The sequence below is a fragment of the Pristis pectinata genome, chromosome 1 (genome assembly GCF_009764475.1).
Source record: "Pristis pectinata isolate sPriPec2 chromosome 1, sPriPec2.1.pri, whole genome shotgun sequence".
Taxonomy (NCBI): domain Eukaryota; kingdom Metazoa; phylum Chordata; class Chondrichthyes; order Rhinopristiformes; family Pristidae; genus Pristis; species Pristis pectinata.
This window is the reverse complement of record NC_067405.1, coordinates 119144585-119165940: the sequence shown is the minus strand read 5'-3', so window position 1 is coordinate 119165940 and position 21356 is coordinate 119144585. Positions and strand designations below refer to the sequence as shown.

The window sequence follows — 21356 nt, the reverse complement described above, 5'->3', positions numbered from 1 at the left end:
AGGGAACAACGTTAGTCTTCCTCCAATCCTCTGGTTCCACTCCTGTGGCCAGGGAGGATGCAAATTTCATCATCAACGCCCCAGCAGTCACTTCCCTTGCCTCCCATAGTAACTTGGGGTATATTCTGTCCCGTCCCAGGGATTTATCCTGTTCCTCACATACTTGTAGAACGCCTTGGGGTTTTCCTTAATTTTACTTGCCAAGGCCTTCTCATGTCCCCGTCTAGCTCTCTTAAGTCCCTTCTTAAGCTTCTTCCTGGCTACCTTAAAATCCTCAAGAGCCCTGCCTGATTTTTGCTTCCTAAACCTTAAGTATGCTTCCTTCTTCCTCTTGACTAAATATTTCACCTCACTTGTCAACTATGGTTCCTTTACCCTGCCATCCTTTCCCTGTTTCAGTGGGACTAATCTATCCAGAACCCTATGCAAGTGTTCCCTAAACAGCCTCCACATTTCTTCTGTGCATTTCCCTGAGAACATCCCAAGATCCTGCCTAATACTGTCATAATTAGCCCTCCCCAATTAAAATCTTTCCCCTATCATCTGCTCCTATCCCTGTCCATGGCTCTGTGAAAGGTCAGGGAGTTGTGGTCATTATCTCTGAAGTGCTCACCCACCGAGAGGTCTCACCTGACCAGGTTCATTGCCTCATTCTAGATCCAGTCTGGCCTCTCCTCTGGTCGGCCTGTCCATATACTGTGTCAGGAATCCTTCCTGGACACCTAATAAATTCTGCTCCATCTAAACCTTTTGCACTAAGGAGGTGCCAATCAATATTAGGGAAGTTTGAAGTCTCCCATGACAACAACCCTGTTATTTTTGTACCTTTCCAAAATCTGCCTACTTATCTGCTCCTCAGTGTCCTGGTGGCTATTGGGGGGCCTATACAATACTCCCAATAGAGTGATCGCTCCCTTGCTGTTTCAAGCTTCCACCCACACTGACTCAGTGGATGAGCCCTTCATGGCATCCTCCCTTTCTGCAGCAGCCAATCCTGTCCTTGCGACAGCCAAGTCTTTGTAATGGCCACAGCATCATAATTCCACATACTGAGTTCATCACCCTTATTCTTAATCCTTCTCACATTAAAGTAAAGACATTTCAACCCATCCAATTGACTGCGTTTATGACCTATCCACTATCTATCCTTCCTCACAGTCTCTCCCCATAATGCATTTACCTCTACACCAACTGCTCCATCATCTGACCTAACACGGTTTCCATCCCCCGCCAACCTCGTTTAAACCTTCCCCAACAGCTCCAGCAAATCTGCCCACCTGAACTCGAGTGTAACCCAAAAGGGACGGGTTACACTCAAGTTCAGGTGTAACCCATCCCTTTTGTATAGGTCAAACCTTCCCCAGAAGAGATCCCAATGATTCACAAATCTGAAACCCTGCCCTCTGCACCAGCTCTTCAGCCACGCATTTATCTGCCATATCTTCATATTCTTACCCTCACTGGTGCGTGGCACAGGCAGCAATCTAGAGATTACTACTCTTGAGGTCCTTTTTAGCTTCCTCCTAAATCCCTATATTCCCACTTCAGGACCTCATCCCTTTTCCTATCTATGTTGTTGGTACCAATGTGTACCACAGCTTCTGGCTTCTCTCCCTCCCTTAAGAATGCTGTGGACTCGATCCAAGATGTCTCTGACCCTGGCACCTGGGAGGCAACATACCATCCGGGAGTCTCGTTCTCATCCACAGGATCTCCTATCCCCTAAGGTCCATAGCACTTAATTATGGGCCCTTTTTGGGCCTTTGAAACCAAATTTTGAGCAAATGCCAGCAGCCAGCACACAACAGTAACACATTAATATACTTTGTGACATTGAAACAGCAAAATCATTTTCCTACTGACATTTTTATGATACTTTCCAAATCATTCTAGGAGATTACAGTATCAAGGAAAGAACTTGCATTGACATAATGTGTTCCATGTGCTCAGAATATTCAGAAATAATAAACAGCTGGAAGAACTCAGCAGGTTGGGCAGCTTCTGAGAAGGAAATGGATGGTCGAAGTTTCAGGTCAAGACCCTTCATCTGGACATCTGGTCCATATTCAGAATTAGTTCTCTATTAATTTTAAAGTACAGACACTTGTAGGCAAATGCAGAAACAGACAGCATGGTCCTACCACCAGAAAGACAAGTGGCCAATTAGAATGTTTTCCTATTGGTGTTTGAGGAATAATTGGTTCTCGAACTTCAACCCCTCATGCCCCCACCACCCTGGCCAACTAGCATCCTTTTCATTAAACAACATCATCCTTCAATTTAATCTCATCAGAAAGGTGGTACTTAGATTATTGCAGCATTCTCTTGTTACAGTATTGAAGAGTTACTTTAATTGATGTGCACCCAATCCTGGAGTAAAGATGGAATGACCCAGACAAAAGTGCACACAGCTGACTTCCATAAAGATGATTCTGACTTTACTGATCCTCCCACTGGAAATTTGTACTAGGAGGATTCACCTAGGGTTGGTAAATCTAGCTTGCACACAAAATGAGAAGAAAATTTGACAGTTGGTTAAGATTTTTCCAGAAGTGTCAAGGACTGAAATCTTTCAGAAACATTGAAAACCTTACAAAATTTTGAAAACTGAAAACTTAAAAGTCAGACATTTTCAAACTTTTCAAAAACATTAAAAAACTTTGCCAACACATCATTGGATATTTAAAAATCCTTGAAAATGTTAAGAGTAATTTTAAACTTTAAACTTGTTTAAATATCAACTCTTGAGTTTTTCGGAACAATTGCCTTCCAGTGAAATCAATGGGAAAATATTATTTGCATCGCAAATGTCCTGGTGCAGAATATTTTCAGAATCAGGTCTATTATCATTGATGCATGTCATGGAATTTGTTGTTTTGCAGCAGCAGTATAGTGCAAGACATAAAAATTACTAAAAAGTTACAAAAATAAATAAATAGGGCAAAAGAGGACTAACGAGACACTGTTCATGGACCATTCAGAAATCTGATGGCAGAGGGAAAGAAGCTGCTCCTAAAACGTTGAGTGTGGATCTTCGAGCTCCTGAACCTCCTCCCCGATGGTAGTAACGAGAACAGGGCATGTCCTGGATGATGAGGGTCCTTAATGATGGATGCTGCCTTCTTGAGGCCCTCTTGAAGATGTCCTTGATGGTGTGGAGGGTTGTGCCCTTGATGGAGCTGGCTGAGTCTACAACCCTCTGCAGTCTCTTTCAATCCTGCCAATTGGACCCTCATTATTAGGCACTGATGGAACCAGTCAGAATGCTCTCCACCGTACATCTGCAGAAATTTGCAAGAGTTTTTGTTGACATACCAAATCTCCTCAAGCTCCTAATGAAGTAGAGCCACTATTGTGCCTTCTTCATGACTGCATCAATGTGCTAATCCCAGGATTGATCCTCTGAGATGTTGATGCCCAGGAACTTGAAGCTGCTCACCCTTTCCACCGCTGACCCCTCAATAAGGACTAGTGTTTGTTCTCCTTTCTTCCTCTTCCTGAAGTCCACAATCAATTCCTTGGTCTTGCTGACATTGAGTGCGAGTTTGTTGTTGCGACACCACTCAACCAGCCGAACTATCTCACTCCTGTACACCACCTCATCGCCATCTGAGATTCTGCCAACAATGGTGTTATCAGCAAATTTATAGATGGTGTTAAGAGCTGTGCCTAGCCACACAGTCATGAATGTGGAGAGAGTAGAGCAGTGGGCTAAGCATGCATCCTTGAGGTGCGCCTGTGTTGACTGTCAGTGAGGAGGCGACGTTACTACCAATCCACACTGACTGTGGTCTCCCGATAAGGCAAGTTGTATCATGTGTTGAGTAATCACCCCAAGTTCCTGCCTGCTCACTCACCAGTATGATGGCTGCAGTGTCATACTGTGTTCTGATGCGTTATGGTGAATCATTGACAGCAACTTCATGACTTCCATGTTCACAGTGTTCATGGAAATCTCAAAGTTGTTGTCTGTTTTGTAAGGTAACACTGGCAAATGCTGAAAGTTTCACATTATTGCTCAGCAACATTTTGGCCATCAACTTTAAAGAAATAATTGTCATACAAATTTTAAAAATGCAGTTATAGTTCATCCAGCTATTATAGAAACTGTCCTCGAATACTAACAGGGCAACTCCGCCACCTTCAGTTGACAATTAAATAAAAATCACTATCGGTATCTTGCATCTAATTATGACATGTAGGTGTTTAGGACTTTTGAATTTTTAAAACAATTTAGAATTTTGCCAGTTTATTGTGGTTAAACATAATTGATATGAGCCCTATCCTTTTTATTTTTTGTTGTTGTTGAGTATATGTTCATAAAAATTATTTGAATTTATCTCTTTTTCATTCATTCTTCCCCCAGAGAAATCAGTATTAACACTTTAAATTATCCAGATTGGGGAAGGAATTTACAGACCAGTCAGAGATGCATTTCAGAACATTTTTCAGAAATTATAATGGAATAAATGTGCATATTGACCTTTTGCTCTAGGGTTTGGTGATATTTGTAAACGTTAATTACTGCAAACCATTTCGTTATCACTGACCAAAGAAAATGCTGGAAACTAAAGTTAAAGTAGATCATTGAGAGACCTTGCCAAATACAGCATGAAGTTGATTTCTCAATGTTTGGAAAAAACAATGTTCAAAAAGTTAAAAATGTTGCTTTTGGCAGGATTCCCATACTGTATTTTGAACTCCCTTCAGCATACTCCCTCCCACCCATCCACCCTCCCCCCCCCCCCCCCCCCCCCCCCATCCACCCGATCAAATTGGGTGAATTGTAAGTTATAGTTTGTAAACCATTTACCAGTCCCATTCCCTGTCCTTTCTGCTCCATAGAAAGAGGTTTCTTTTATTGCCATATAGAGATATTTTGTTAGGCTAATTATAAAATCATTCAGGTAGTTATTCTTATCCTGGATTCAGGTTAAAAGTGGATATCATGTGGTCCAAAAGTGTAGCTGCAGTTTTTAATATTCATGAATTATAACAAAGATATTTCCATTGGTTTTAATGGGTTAGAATCACCCATTGACCTCCTCATTTGGATGACAACATGTACTTTTAAGTAACAAACCCTTTTACAGATTATGTAATTAATCTTGCACTGAAGGAGTTAAACCCCATTCTCCCAAAATAAGTTGATTTTAGTAGATATTACTTCAAAAAAAAATAGAGACAGGATGAGGAATAAATATAATAATACTCCTTTGTGGCGATACACTTGTTTTGAAAATGAATAATCCAGATAATGAGTTCAAAACTACCATAACAGTTTAAGATTTTTTTTTGTATTTTCACTTTCTGGTATCGCTAGTTACAAGCAAGGGCAGCATTTATTATCCAGCCTTAATTATCCCCTGGAAGCTGGTGGTGATTCACTGCCCTGAACTTCTGCACTCCTAGGCCACAGTTTGAGATGGAGTTCCTACATTTAGACCCAGCCATGATGAAGGAACAGCAACATATTTCCAAGTCAGGATGGTGTGTTGCTTGGTGGGGAACCTGTAGGTTGTAGTGTTCTCATAAGCATAAAGCCTTTGTTTTTGGCAGTGGAAGTTGCGGATTTGGGAGATACCTGGGTAGGTAACTGCAATGGATTTTTTTAGGTAGTATATATAAGGCAAAATTGCATACAGTATTGTATGCTGGTGACAGAGGAAATGAAAGCAATGAAGCAGGCTACTTTGTCCCCAGCTCTGTCAAGCTTCTTGAGCGTTTGAAATTGCAGTCATCCAAGCAAGTATTCCATCACGCTCCTAACTTGTGCCCTGTAGATGCTGGAAAAGGTGTCAGGGAGGTGAGTCAGTATCACTGTAGTATACCCAACCTCTAGTCCCCATTTGCAGCCACAATATTTATGTGGCTGGTCCAGTTGATTTTCTGATTAATGAGGTCCCACAGGATGTTGATGTTGGAGGACTCAGTAAAAGTAATACCATTGAATGTGATGAGTAGATTATTAACCTCATTCTTGTTGGAGGTGATCAATGCCTGGTACATTTGTGGTACAGATGTTACTTGAACTTATCAGCCAGGCCTGAATGTTGCTTTGGTCATACTGCATGCAGGCATGGACTGCTTCATTTGCTGAGGAATCGCAAATGAAATTGAACGTTGTGCAATCATCAAGTATTTTCGCTACTGATCTTATAATGGAGAGGGTCATGGATGAAGTAACTGAAGATATTTGAGCCTAGGACTATGCCCTGAGGAACTCATTCAGTGAGACTGGGATAATTGAGCTTAACTTTCCTTTGTGCAAAGTATGACTAGTCATTTGACTGTCTTCCCCATTAATTTCAGTTTTACCAGAGCTCCTGAATGCCACATTAGGTCAAATGCTCTCTTGATATCATGATCACTCACTTTCAGCTTTGGAATTCAGTTCTTTGGTCCATATTTGCACTTAAGGATATGATGATGTCTGAATCTGAGTGCCCAGTTCGGGTTTCAATAGGGCTATTGATAAGCATTAGTATAGGTGAGTAAGTTCCACTTGATAGTATATTTGATGGTACCTTCCATTAATTTGCTGCTGATTGAGAGTTTGGTCATTAATTAGCTAGATTAGATTTGCCCTGCTATTGGTGAACAGACATACCTAGGCAATTTTCCAAGTTGTCAGGTTGATGCCAGTATTGTAACTGTACTGAAACAATTTGGCTGGAAGTGCAGTCTTCAGGACTACATCAGGATGTTATCTAGGCCTATACTTTGCTGTATCTAGTGCTTTCTGCCATTTCTTGTTGGAATATTTTTGGAATTTCCTCCTCCTGTTAGCTATTAAATTATACAACACTATTCACAACTTGTGTATTGGGACAACAGAACTTTTGGTCTGATCTATTTGTTGCAAGATAGCTTAGATCTGGCTATTGTTTGTGTTGCAGCCAGGTTGGGACCTCATTTTTAGATATGGCTGGTGCTACTCCTGTATGCCTTTCTGCAGTTTTGATCCCCTGACTTGATAGAAATAATAAAGTAAGGGCTATGCTAGGCTTTGAGGTTGCAGATTGTGACTGTGCACATTGCTGCTGCTGCTGCTGAAGGTCCATAATGCCTTAGATTCTCAGTTTTGAGCTGCCAGGTCTCTTCTGCATGATTGTAGTGCCACACAACACAGTGGAGGATGTCTTTGCTGTGAAGTAGGGGCTTTGTCTACACAAATGCTATGCAGTGATCACTTCCACTAATGCTATCAAATACAGTTTGGACCTGCCATGGGTTGATTGACGAGGGCAAGGACAAATGATTGTTCACATTCCACATGTTGATTCAATCACCAACTATTAGTGTTCCAATCCAGCAGCTAAGGCCTTCAGGACATGGCCAGCTCAGTTTGTGCAGTGCTACCAAGCCACTATTCATAATGGACATTGAAGTCCCTCACCCAATTGAACATTCTGTGCCTTTGCTACTTCCGGTACTACTTTCAAGTTTTGTTCAACGTGGAGGAGCACTTGGTTCATAAGCTGAGGGAGGAAATTAGGTGATAGTCAGGAGGTTGTTTCCTTGACTATGTTTAACCTGATGCCATTAGATTTAATAGTGTATGAAGTTAATGTTGAGGGCTTACAGGGCTACTTTCTCCCACCTGAGTACCAGTGTGCCACCACCTCTGGTTGATCTATCCTGTCAGTGGGATGGGAGGAACCCAAGAATTGTGAAGAAGGAGTCTAACAAGTTGTCTGTAAGCTTTGTGAGGATAAACTGTACCTACCTTTTGCTTGACTAGTCTGTTGATATATCAGTGCCCAGACACTTGTGATGAGGACTTTGCAAGGTCAACGAGCTAAGATTGGATAAGATTGTAGGTGGCATGATGAGTAAGTTTGCAGATGACGCCAACATTGGTTGTATAGTGGACAGTGAAGAAGGTTGTCTTGGGTTACAACAGGATCTAGATCAACTGGGAAAGTGGGTAAGAGAATGGCCGGTGGGATTTAACTCAGACAAGTGGAAAGTGATGCATTTTGGGAAGCTAAACCATAGCAGGACATAAACAGTGAATGGCAGACCCCTGGTCAGTATCGTCGAACAGAGACACCTTGGGGTAGAAGTATATAGTTCCCTGAAAGTGGCAACACAAGCAAACAGGATGATGAAGAAGGCATATCACATGCTTGCCTTCATCAGACGAGGCACTGAGTACAAGAGTTGGGGCATCATGTTACAGTAGTACAAAATGTTGGTTCGGCTGCACCTGGAGTATTGTGTGCAGTTAATGCATGCCACACTACAGGAAAGATGGGATTAAGCTGGAGAGAATGCAGAAAAGATTCACAAGTATGTTGCCTGAATTGGAAAGGCTTGAGTTATAAGGAGGCACTGGATAGGTCGGGTCTGTTTTTCTTAGAGCGAAGGATGCTGAGAGGTGACGTGATGTAGGTAAATAAAATTCTGAGAGGCATAGATAGGATAGATAGCCAGAGTCTGTTTCCCATGGTAATGGTGTCAAAAATGAGAGGGCATGGGGTTAAGATGAGAGGGAGAAAGTTTAAAGGGGATTTGAGGGGTACACTTTTCACACAGAGTAGTTGGTACCTGGAATGAGTTGCCAGAAGAGATGGTGGAGGCAAGAACAATTACAACATTTAAGAGGCATCAGAATAGGTACTTGAATGAGTAAGAGAGATATGGAATTAATGTAGGCAAGTGTGATTAGTATAGACGAGCATGATGGCTGGCATTGACATGGTGGGCTGAAGGGCCTGTTCCTGTACAACTATACAACTCTGTAACTCTAACCGAGTTCAATGCCTAGGTCAATGTCAGATGGTTTATCAGCTTTTATTCTTTCTCAATTTCAACATAACATTTATGGTGCAGCTTAGTGGCTTGCAAGGCCACTTCAGAGGGCACTTAAGAGTTAACCATATTGGTGGGTCTGGAGTCACACATAGACCGGACCTGATAGGGATGGCAGATTTATTCCATTGAAGGGCATTTGTGGACCTCGTATAGCTTGTTGCAACAAATCAACAGTTTTGTGGTCACCATATTAAAGCACGATTTTTTTTTGTGCAGTCCTCTGGATTACTGGTCTGATACTTAAACCACTTCACCACCACCGCATCCTTTAATTCAGTGCTTTAATAAAATTCTACTATCAGCGAAAGTTGCCAGGAAGTTATCAAAGGCTAACTTATTTATTAATGTTTCTTTGAGCTTGATTCCATTTGTCCTCTTTTGTATTTAAATCAAGCCCTACATGTTTGCTTTCTGAAGAGGAATAGCAAGTAACGTATTTATATGAAACTGCTGAGAAGGCTGATCATTCTCTTGTCAGGGAAGCAAAGGATGGACAAAAAAATGCAGACTTTATCAGTGATGCCCATGATCCAAGAATTCTTGATCTAAATTCAATCAACTACAAGGTGCTTTCTACAAGAATTCTTAGAAGATTTCAAAGTGCTTCACAGGCAGTTTTTTAAATATGGTCATTGTTAGAAAAATAACTTCAAAAGCCAATGTGAACCATTATTTCACAAATTAGCACCGAGGAAGGAATAATAAACGTTTTGGTGATATTGGTTTCCTCCTCCTATTTTGAATTAGCGTAATAAAAATGATTTGGTTTGAGTTTTGAATGAAAGACAGTAGGAGAGTAATGACAGTCTTGAGGTGGCCAGGATGAGCAGACTTCTGAGATTTTCACTGAAGTCATAAATAGAGGCTACATTTTCATTAGCAATTGATAGAATCTGAAAAATATAAAGTTTATTTGGTGCTACTACAGAATTTCCCAAGCTTCACCCTGATCAGATGTATGTTTAACGTGGCCAGTTGAATACTACTGAAGAGCATTACAGTTTAGAGAGACAACCTGGATCATCTTTGGTCAGTGATGAGGAAGTTGGATTCATCTAGTTCTTCTAATTTACTTTTAAGTTGCTTCAGTTATAGATGAAGAAATGGGACCACTAGCACATGGTGTGCTGATTTCTGTCAGACTGATTAATCTACATGTACAGTTTAATTCTCCAACATTTTTCCTCTTCTCAGGGTCACTATTGACCCATCAAAACGGCAGACTTCGAACAAATCAGTGCCCGCAAATACTTCACAAGGATCAAAGACTGTTAGTAAGTCTTCAGTCTCTAAATCTTTCCTCCGCTTAGCATTTATTTCTGAACAGATTTTCTTAAACACTTGCAAACCCTGTATTATGTTTAGAATTCCTCTTCTCTTCCAGATCTGAGTTCAGAAATATTTTTCCCAGTCTAATGAATGCAGTAGCTGAAGATTAGTAAATTTAAATGCTTTCTGAATCATGCAGAATTGTTTTGAGTGATACTAAAAAATAAATACATCAGGTTTTGATATTTCAGAATTAAGAAATACCTATCTGAAATCTGATTTAAAAGAATTGATATCCTTATTTGTTCACATGTTAGTTTAGGATTGTTAAATATTACAAAACCTGGTTTCTGTGCAGCTATTCACTCTTACTTTCAGCAGGTTTATTTATCCCATTTTATTTTAAGTTTATTTGGTTGATTGTGAAAACTAATCAAAAAGGCAGATATGTATAAGACCACATTTGAAATATAATTTCAGTACAATTGAGTAATTAAATACTTGTTGTACAAGACTTGTGTGATTATTAAGGAAATATTTCAGGAAACAATGGATTTTGAATGTTACTTTAGGGAGACCATACTTTTTGTTTATTTGTAAGAATACCTTTCTGTGGCAAAACAATGCATGTAGTTTGCATGTAGTTTGCACGTAGTGGGAGGAATGTCTGAGTTTGTTTTTTTCCCTTCCAATGCAAAATAGATGTTTCTGTTTCAATATGGTGTCTAAAGTCAATTAACTTGAAGGTTGTCAATGCAAAATTAACCTGCAGCATTGCTTGTAAGATGATTAACTGTTGTGAACTTGGATATAAGAACTTCAGTTACGTCACTTTTTTTCAGCATTATTTTCCATTCTTTTCAGATTTCCTTTCTTTCCTGTGTTTATTAGTGGTTATTGTAGGAATTATTCTAGATATATTGAATATATAACATATACTGAAATTGATAAAGTAGTCATGTTTCTTTGTCTCACGTTGTTTTGGCAGCAAGATTGAAATGTTAAATTACACCTCACATTAAGTGAAATTTATTGCAGTTGAAGCATTTTTATCAATATGCCTATAATGTCCTTTTTTGTTGAAAATGCCAATAATCGTTCTTTTGACTTAAGGGAAACAGCATTTTTAGCTGAACTTACAACTAAAGATTAGTCACAAATAATCACTTAAGGTTAATCATTGGTTTGCTGAAGTCAATTTGAATGCACAGTCCAAATTCGCATTTTCACAAGTTGGGTAAAAACTGAAAACCAAATTTCAATTCATAAATTTTGTGTCATTATTTAAATCCATTATGCCTATCTGCTCCATCCCATACTTGGCCAATTGTAAATCTCATTTCTGTGAAGACATGCCAGTATGTTCCATCTTTGCCTCCATAGGAAAGGTGTAACATTGCAGGTGGTAAAACTGCTGGAGGTGTTAAAGAAGCAGCAGTAATTTCTCTTTTCAGAAAAAGATAGGAAAGTTTCTCTTTCATTCTGTAAACCTACAACCAGAGTTCTGATGATACAGACTTTGAAATGTGCAGTTTTGTTATGCATTATTAAGTTCGGGAAACAAAAGTTAAGGATGTCATCCTACCCAGGGATTTTATTATTAGTCTAATCACTGGTTTGATAGCAAAATACTCTTTAATCTCCTTAATGTGTCTGTAAATATTATATACTGTGGGTGTATAGTTTTAAAATTTGAACTAATTTTCCAAAAAATTGGTTTGCTCAGATTGTAATTTTGTTAGGTTCCGCCTCTAGTCTAATACATCAAAAACTTCAACATTGGAAAATCAGGCTTACATTAACCTTTTTCATTGTTATGGCAAATCAAGTTTAAGGATGCTTCAGTTGGAAATTTAAAACAATATCCTAAGAGAGCTATTATAATTCCAAATTTGTAGCGTGTGTTTTATGCCATGATCTTATAAAAACAACATTGGATGCATTAAAAATTTTTGGTTTAGAATCTGTAACCACTGAAATCCAAACGCCAAAATGATTTAACAGTTGAGTTTGGTGCCAGCATGCTTTGATCTGTTTGCATCTGTGCTCAAATGTTGTACATAAAAGAGGAGGAGATGTTGGAGATATAACAGGAAAGAAAGCAGGAAATATCAAAATATATTGTGTTAAAATGTGCTCTATCTTAATTCTAAGTTCTCTTCTAGAGAAAAAGATGACTTAATATTTACAACTTCATATGTGTTAAGTTATTCAGTTTTCAGCTTTGATTAATAACACTGCTAGATTTTCTGTGTTTCAAATTCATCTTCTCCAGAATTTCATTTCTGCTTAAGCAAGTTAGATACTTTACCTTTTTTTTTGTAGTGCTGCATATGTTTCAGAGACTGTAGAAATTTTATAAATTGTAGACCTATGGGACTTCTAATGCCCCAATTTCTGAATTGTGCAATAAGATAGATTTCTACTGTCCGAATAGACAAGGATTCTATTGATACAAAAACAAAGTTCTGAGAACACAAAACAAAATGCTGGAAATACATTTTTATTAACAGACAGCACCTGCATAGAAGAAAATTGCGTTAACGATTCAGGTCAATGATTTAACTGATAAAAAGACATTGACCTGAAATGTTTAAACTTCTGATGGCTTCAGTTGATTTTAATTAAAAAACTCTTAAAATACTTAAAAATATATGTAGGAAGTAACATTCATGTTGGTCTAAAAGAGAGATGTTACAACTTTTGTCATCTTCACTTCTGTTCAGAATCTCATCTCATCTCCCGTTCATTACAAAAACCTCCATTTCTTTTCCGTAATATTGCCCACTCCTATCCCTGCCTCCATCAATCAGCTCCTGAAACCCTCATTCATGTCCTTGACTCTACCAGACTCATATTCTGATGCTACATTAGATGACCTCCCATCCTCCAACAAAAAAATCGAGCATTTGAAATCCTGTCACCTGTGTTATATTTCACAGCAGGTCATCACTTATTTTCACTGATGTGTTGATTTCCAATCATGCAGTGTCTTCTTAAAAGTTATTAACCCAGTGTTGGGTTTCTCTTCATTGAATTGCCTCCATCTATCTTTGTACCTGCATTTAGCCCAACCCCAGAATTGTCCATTCTTGAACTCTGGGGACTTGTGCATTTTTTCTTGCACTCTCGCCTCAACATGTTGTTGACATAATTTCATGAAGTCCAGCAGCAGGAACACAGGAACAGGCCATTTGGCACTTTTAAATCAAATATTATTTGATCATCCAACTCAACTCTGCACTAAACTTAAATCCCCTGATTTTCTTTGTGTTCAAAATTCTACCAATCTCTGCCTTAAGAATTTTACCTGTTTCAATCTACTAGGGAAAATATGGACCTAGTCTACCAAATATCCCCAACCTGTACCTGCATGTTATCTTTCCATGATTCGTATACAAGTAGTCCCACCTCTTCTGAGAACCAATATTTTCCAGTTTCTCAACATTTAAAAAAACTTCTAGTTTTCTGTTATCCCTAGTAAAGTGCTTAAATTAATTTTTTCCTACATAATATTTCATATGCCATATATTACCAACTCTCATAAGCAAACTATACAGATTGCAGTGATCAAAAAGCTTTTAGCTCTAAAATGGAAACAGAAAATGCTCAAAATACTCTGCAAGTTAGGCAGCATCTGTGGAGAAAGAAACAGAGATAATGTTTCAAGTTGATGATCTTTTGTGGGAACTAGGAAAATTTAGAAAGGCATGGATTAGGTTGCAGAGAAGGTGGAAGGGTGGGAAGATCAATGTCTGTGATAGAGTGAAGACCAAGAAAACAATGGATGATTTGACAGAAGGTGAAGAAGCCTTGTTACTGTTTCCTAGCATTTGCCTTTATTCAAAATTTCCAGCAACTGCTGTTTTCTGTATCTCTCAGCCCCCTCTTCTATTTATAACTTCTCCAGATAAATTAGTTGCCCTTACAAGCCTTGTCCACACTCTCTCGCAGTCAACGCCAAAATAGGTCATCCATTTTCTCTTGGTCTCCAGCCTCTTATGGACATTCCCTTTGTTCTCTTCATTCTCTCCTTTCTCTGCAACTTAAAACATGCCTATCTTCCAAACATTCCCAGTTTTGATTAAAGGTCATTGAACTCCAATGTTAAATGTTTCTCTCTCCACAGATGCTGCATGTGACCTGTGTTTTTCCAGCATTTTCTGTTCTAAAATGCCTTTGTACCTTCTCTGGTCCTTTTCACAGTTTCCTTTCCTACCAACTTTGTGTTTACAGTAAACTTGTATACATTATATCTTGCTGCCTTTTCAGAGTCAGTATTCCATATTTGACATAGTTAATGTGCAAACACTGATCTTATTTACCCTTTATTTGAGATAAGATTACTGACCCTTTATTTACTGCCTGCCAACCTCAAATTATCCATTTACTCCTACACTTTTATTTTCTCCCAGCTAACCAATCCTTGGTCAATGCTACGTGCATCAATACCATGAGCTCTAATTTTGTGTAATTACCTTCTGTCTGCCATCTTATAAACTGCTTTTTTCAAAATATAGGTGCACTATTATCTAAAAAGAGAAACACTGCTATTTCTGATGAAGGGTTTCCAACTTGAAATGTTAACTTTGTTTCTCTTTTGCAAAAAAATAAACTGCTGGAAGAACTCAGTGGCCGAGCAGCATCGGTGGTGGGGGAGGAATTGTTGACATTTTGGGTGAAGACCTTGCATCAAGACTGAGAATGCAGAGGGAAGATAGCGGATATAAAGAGGAGAGGAGGAAGGGTGAGTCAGGAAGGTAAGTGACAGGCGGACTGAGGAGGCTTGAAGGATGATGGGCAGAAGGAGCCAGGTGGGGAGGGGGGAGTGGAGTTGGGAGATGGAGGCAGATGGGTGATAGGTGGAAGCAGACAAGGGGGAGGTGGGATAAAAGCAGGCGCGGCCAGGTGGAGGAAGGGGAAGGAGGTGACAGACTGGAGGGACACAAAGATAAATTGGTTTACTATTGTCACATGTACCAAGGTACACTAGGAAATAGTGTTTTGCATTCCATTCATACAGATCATTTCATCACATCAGTTCATTGAGGTAGTACAAGGGAAAAACAACAACAGAATGCAGAATAAAGAGTTACAGAGAAAGTGGAGTGCAGGCAGACAATAAGGTGCAAGGCCTTGATGAAGCAGGTTGCAAGGTCAAGAGTCCATCTTATCCTACAAGGGACCATTCAATAGTCTTAAAACAGTGGGATAGAAAGCAATTGCTGGAAACTGATAAGGAAGGTGTTAATGGGAACCATTAAAGGAGAGATGCAAGGCAGATGGAACCAAACAGAATATAGAGCACAGAGGAAGGTAGAATTTGAGTTCCTCCGGCAGTTTGTTTTTTTTGCCCCAGATTCCAGCATCTGGACTCTCTTTTGTCTCCTTGTTTCTCTTTTGCCTGATACAACCAGACCTGCTGAGTGTTTCCAGCATTTTCTGCTCTTACTTCAGATTTCCAGCATTATGGGATATCATACTTATGTTTGTAGGAAGCACTTCATTGGTTTTCTCTACATTTGTAGAAGACAAAAAATCAGTTTTGCCACTAAAGCATATAATGATTTTGGAAAAACGTTTCATATTGAAAGTGTGATTAAAGCAGATTTGTCTTAGTCATATGAAAATGTACGTCTTCTGTCTGCATTCCATATGAGGTTCTTTGGTGTAGTCTTGGTGTGCAACAGACTAAGTTACACAGGTTTAAGAATTTTCTTCTTCTTTTACTCGTGCTTTCGGATTGCTTTCATTGAGGGTCCCAACTGAACCTGAGAGAAACGGGAGATTTGAGGGCTCAAGGTGAGAAGACATATATATTTAGCAAATTTATCACAGTGCAACTAAAAATTGCCTTTCGAAATGAGTGTGTCTTGATTCATGATAAAACTTTTAGTAATTGTGTACCTTTAATCAAATTGTTGAAATGTTGACTGTTTGATTTGTAGAGTGTGTAATGTTGAAATCTGAATCAGAAACTTTTATCAGGGCCTTGATTGTTAAAATTGTAAATGACATTGAAATCCAATGGATTAATTAAATCTAATTAAATAAGGAAATTCAATTAAATAAAAATAATTTCCATCCAGTTCCTCAAAGAATCCTACATCACATTAATTTATGCAATTCCGAGCAGAAGAACCCATTGGACGAATAAATCCATTAAAAGAAATGTGTAGTTGTTAAAATAGTGTTTTTCATGCAGTTGTAGTAATAATATTAATAGAGTTAAGAGTGCAAGAGTGACATAGACCCTGGACTAAGTAGTTATTGATACATAAGTCCTGAGTGCATCACAGGCCTGCCTGTACAGCATTGCAGGCTAGTACAGTGTAACAATAGGTCCTTCCATCATACTGAAGCAATTAATTATTAGATGTTTTCTAAAGAAACTAAAGCTTGAGTTTAGAACTGCTGGATGTTTTGACTTGACCTAAACACACATTCATTATAGTATTGCATTAGATTAAGGAGAAAAGCTGTTACAATTTATCCCCCACCTAGTTGTATGCTTTCATGCAGTTGTCACAAAGATGATGACAAAGCACACACTTACGAATGAATTGTGCTGCTTATCATGCTGTTGGAGAGCTGTCCCTGGTCCCTGCTGTATGCCTACTGTGGATTCAAACAAATGATTTAGCATTGTCTGATCTGCAACCTGTTATCCTTCTAGGGGAGTGTTCAGAAATCAGAATCAGGTTTATTATCACTGAGTTGTATGCCGTGAAATTTGTTGTTTTGTGGCAGCAGTACAGTGCAAAGACGTAAAAATCACTACAAAATACAAAACAAATAAACAGTGCAAAAAAAGGAATAATGAGGTAGTGTTCCTGGACCATTCAGAAATCTGTTGGCGGGGGGAAGAAGCTGTTCCTAAAACATTGACTGTTAGTCTTCAGGCACCTATACCTGCTCCCTGATGGTAGTAACGAGAAGAGAGCATGCCGCAGGTCCTTGGTGATGGATGCCGCCTTCTTGAGGCACTGACTCTTGAAGATGTGCTCGGTGGGGAGGGTTGCACCGTGATGGAGCTGGCTGAGTCTACAACCCTCTGCAGCCTCTTGCAGTCCTGTGCATTGGGGGCTTCATACCAGGCCATGATGCAGCCAGTCAGCATGCTTTCTACATCTATAGAAATCTGCAAGAGTCTTTGGTGACATACCAAATGTCCTCAAACTCCTAATGAAGTTGAGCCGCTGGTGTGCCTTCTTTGTGATTGCATCAATATGTTGGGCTCAAGATAGACCCTCTGAAATGTTGATGCCCAGGAACTTGAAGCTGCTCACCCTGTCCACTGCTGACCCCTCAATGAGGACTGGTGTGTGGTTTCCCGACTTCCCGATCCTGAAGTCCACAATCAATTCCTTGTTCTTGCTGATGTTGAGTGCGAGGTTGTTGTTGCAACACCACTCAACCAGCCAAACTATCTGATTCCTGTACGCCTGCTCGTCACCATCTGAGATTTACATCTGAGAAATGTAAGCAGAATCTGGCACTGGGAGTCTAGAGATTGTCTGCTACACGAGATTAATCATACTAGCAGCTAAACAGATCAGCTTTGCTCCACACCAATGCTAACAAAAAAAACTAGCTGGCCTGGTTCAACAAAAGAATTTGAGGAGGTGAATATGGCACACATTTGGAAGTCGTTGAAATTGGCTCATTTAATTCAGCAAACTGAAACACTCATATAGATCAGCATTCTGTAAGTAATGTGTACAATTTAAATCAGTTAACAGTGGGTGCTTGACCAATGCTGCCCCGTACACTAGTTCTTTGGCCTGTGGTAATCAGTTGTTTCCCTGCATTGACTGTGCATGGTAAATGTAAGGAGGATGTTTCCCCAGATGAGGAATCCAGAACTAGGTATCGCAGTCTCAAAATAAGGGGTAGGCCATTTATAACTGAAAGATCTAAGACTGATAATTTTCTGGATATAGGGGAATTGAGGGATTTGGGGATACGGCAGAAAAATGGTGATGAGGTAGAAGTTTGGCCATGACCTTGTTGCATTCCCAAGGAGCCTGCTCCTGCATCTTGCGTTCGAAACCAAATAACAACTTTACCTTGGGTTTGAAGAATATGCTAATGGGTTTCTGTGCATGTCAGATGCTCAATCAAAAAGATTATTTTGGAAACCAAATTGTGATTGAATTTTTGAAAATAATCCTGATTTCTCTGGTATTTGAATCCCCTGCTTGTGGAAGCATGGGAGTGCTTTTGTGATTGGTTACCAAGTATTGCCCTCATAGCTCCACCTTATGGACACAGAAGAATAAACAACTGTGTACCAGCTCAACAACCTTTTTTCCTAAAGTTTTCTTTCTATATGTTGAACTGTATTTTTGAAAATACTTGTAAATCGCAAAGATGTTAGAATTTGAATATTGCATAGCAAAGGTGTATTCTATTTAGTTTATGTATAAATGTAAGATCTAGAATTGTGGCATACACTGCTATTGTGCTATGTTTTTGCAAGACATGCAGTTGTTTACAACTGCACTTCGTTGCACTTTGATATGCATTATGTTCTCATCGAGAGAACTCTCTGTGTTTTTATGATTCCACAGAGTTCAATTTCCTAGATAACTCAATTTTAATGATACAAGATGCAAGTATTATTCATGTTCCTTCAAACAAAACAAACCACATTAAGTTTAAAATGTTCCCAAGGATCTAACAGCTACCTGACGTATATTTAAGCTTCCTTTTACGAGAGGCTGGAGATGCACTTTGTGACGTATGAAGTTGTACAACCTGTGTGGAGCTGAAAACTAGAAGTGATTTGAGCAACCTTTTTCTCTTTTTGTGAGTTGGGTCATTGATTCCAGATGTACTGCTGTGTTGGCATTGAAGTGCAAATGCAGCAGCTCAAAAATAACTTTAAGTTAAGTTAATAATGCTACTATTAAATTAATTTCTGCAACATTTTCATAGTTTAAGAAATGAGAGAGGGCTTCAAAACTAATTCCAGCTTCTATCTGGTCCATTTTTATCAACAAATTTTGATTATTTATAATAATGAAAGAAAGGAGTAGGTGCAACACAATGTAGCTTTGTTATTCTAACGTTTTGTCCAATCTTTTTTCATTTTCTGCAGTCGCAATGTATCTGGGGATCAAAAAGACGAAATCAAAGAAGCAAAACCCCGTTCACTTAGATTTACCTGGAGTATGAAAACGACCAGCTCCATGGATCCCAATGACATGATGAGGGAGATCAGAAAGGTTCTTGATGCAAACAATTGTGATTATGAACAACGTGAGCGTTTCTTGCTTTTCTGTGTCCATGGCGATGGGCATGCAGAAAATCTTGTCCAGTGGGAGATGGAGGTTTGCAAACTGCCAAGACTGTCACTTAATGGAGTTCGATTTAAGCGAATATCAGGAACATCCATAGCTTTCAAAAACATTGCTTCCAAAATTGCCAATGAATTAAGGCTGTAAAATATGGTTAAGCTCTAATTTCTTAAATAACATTTCATGAGTGTTTTTTTTCTGAACACTGGTGGAAATTTACTGAAGAAAATGTATAGGATAATGCTTACGCAATAACTCTGTAACTTCAGATCATGGTATTATAAGACAGTGGAAATTCTCGTGGGTGGGATTGGGGGTGGGGGGAGTGAATAAATTTTTGTTTTAAGAAGTGTACTACAGCATTCAGTATCCTTCTATCTGAACAGTTTGCCCCTTCATCTCAGTTACTTAAAATGTTTGTTATTAGCTTAGTCAGTAACCCGTAAAACAAACTGAAATTCTATGTAAGTATGATTCCTGTATTTAAAAAAAATTGTTTAAAGAAAAAAAATTCCAGTTGAAATACAATTGAATGTGGGACATGGGGATACTCATGTGCTTTCAATCCTGCATACCTTCCCCCACTGGTACTGATTCAGGTGCTTAGCTTTTCAATGATAATGAATTGTAAGAAACAAATAAACTCATTTTTCATCAGCTGTGTTTAATGACCTTCAGACAGTTCAGGTGTACCTAGTATTTTCATAAAACGATATATTACAAAATGAGCAAGTTCTGGAGAAGGAAGAAAATGCCAGTTGTATTTAGACCTATTAATGATATTAATTACCTGTGTTAAACCAGGAGTGCTGTGATTTGGAAATTATTTAAGTACTGTAGATCACAGATGCTAAACCACATTTAGGGTTTCTCTACTGTAGAAAATATCACCATCTAAGACTGGTTCCTTGATCAATTAGGGCATCAATTATATGGTTATTGTTTTGGTTTCTTTATGACAGAGCTTAGATTGGAAACAGTTTTGTTCTGCCATTCTATATTTAGCTGTAATTATTGTTAATACTGAAAATGATCAGTCCTCCACACATACTAGCTCAGTAAAAATGTTTGAGTTTGTAATTTAACAGTTGGGCACTATGGGACAATATTCACTCAAGTATGCATTTTGTTTTCCTTTCAAGCTGTCAGCACTGTCTTTGGAATGTAAATAATGTAACTTAGTTTTGCGGACAGCATCATATTGTTATACAGTTTGTTTTCCATTTTTTTTTAATGTTCTGTAATGAGCCAGGAGTTATGAAATCAATGTAAGTTGTCAGCATTTAAGGTTCACTGATTTCTTCATTAAAGGAACAAAAGAAAAATGTACTTCTGCAATCTCACATATGAATTAATAACTGAAAATGTATGCACAGAAATATGTAATCGCTGTGTCAATGAATTAGGTGTACATATTAGTTAGTTTTCATTTTACAAAAGTAGTTCTGGAGAAAAACAGTTGCTGACTACCTTACCAGCAAGAGCTGCATATAGGAAAAGGCATAAATGCAAGCTGGTGAAATGGAAGCTCCAATCTTTTTGCAATTTTCTTCACTCATTTTGGAAATCTTTATATACCACAAAATAAACTTTTCTAGACATCTAACAGCAAGAAGCACACAGTACTTTTAACCACATTTTAGTAATGTGGCTGCACTTCGCGGGGCATATCATGTGCCCCTGTAGTTCCCCTGCCAGCTATGATTTTTTTCTTCTGTGGGAAGGAATTCTGTAATTTTCAGCAATTCTACTCTCAACTTAAAATCATTGCATCTGGTTGTCATTAATCCTTCAACTCTGATAATTTAGATAAATACTCCTGATTTTATTTTCATTTTTTAGTTAACAAAAATCTTTAGCACAGCCAGCTGAAATGAGCCTTAAAGGACAAATGAATTTACTTGATTACCAAATGCCATATAAGATATTTATTTATTAGTCACATGTACATCGAAACACAGTGAA

General features: G+C 38.7%; 1 protein-coding gene across 9 annotated transcripts in view; it reads left to right on the top strand.

Moving 5' to 3' along the window:
* Nucleotides 1-20703, top strand: part of mark3a (MAP/microtubule affinity-regulating kinase 3a) — a 114774-nt gene extending 94071 nt beyond the window's left edge. For 3 of the 9 annotated variants that reach the window (XM_052010431.1, XM_052010422.1, XM_052010386.1), the window contains 2 exons: nt 15847-15891; nt 19193-20696. In XM_052010431.1, the coding sequence (XP_051866391.1) occupies nt 15847-15891; nt 19193-19538 (391 nt within the window). In that variant the 3' untranslated portion in view covers nt 19539-20696. Of the gene's footprint in view, nt 1-10014; nt 10095-14714; nt 14850-15846; nt 15892-19192 lie in introns of all 9 variants that reach the window. The other 6 variants (XM_052010352.1, XM_052010357.1, XM_052010405.1 and 3 more) reach the window with 5 other exon arrangements.
* Nucleotides 20704-21356: the final 653 nt, after the last annotated feature.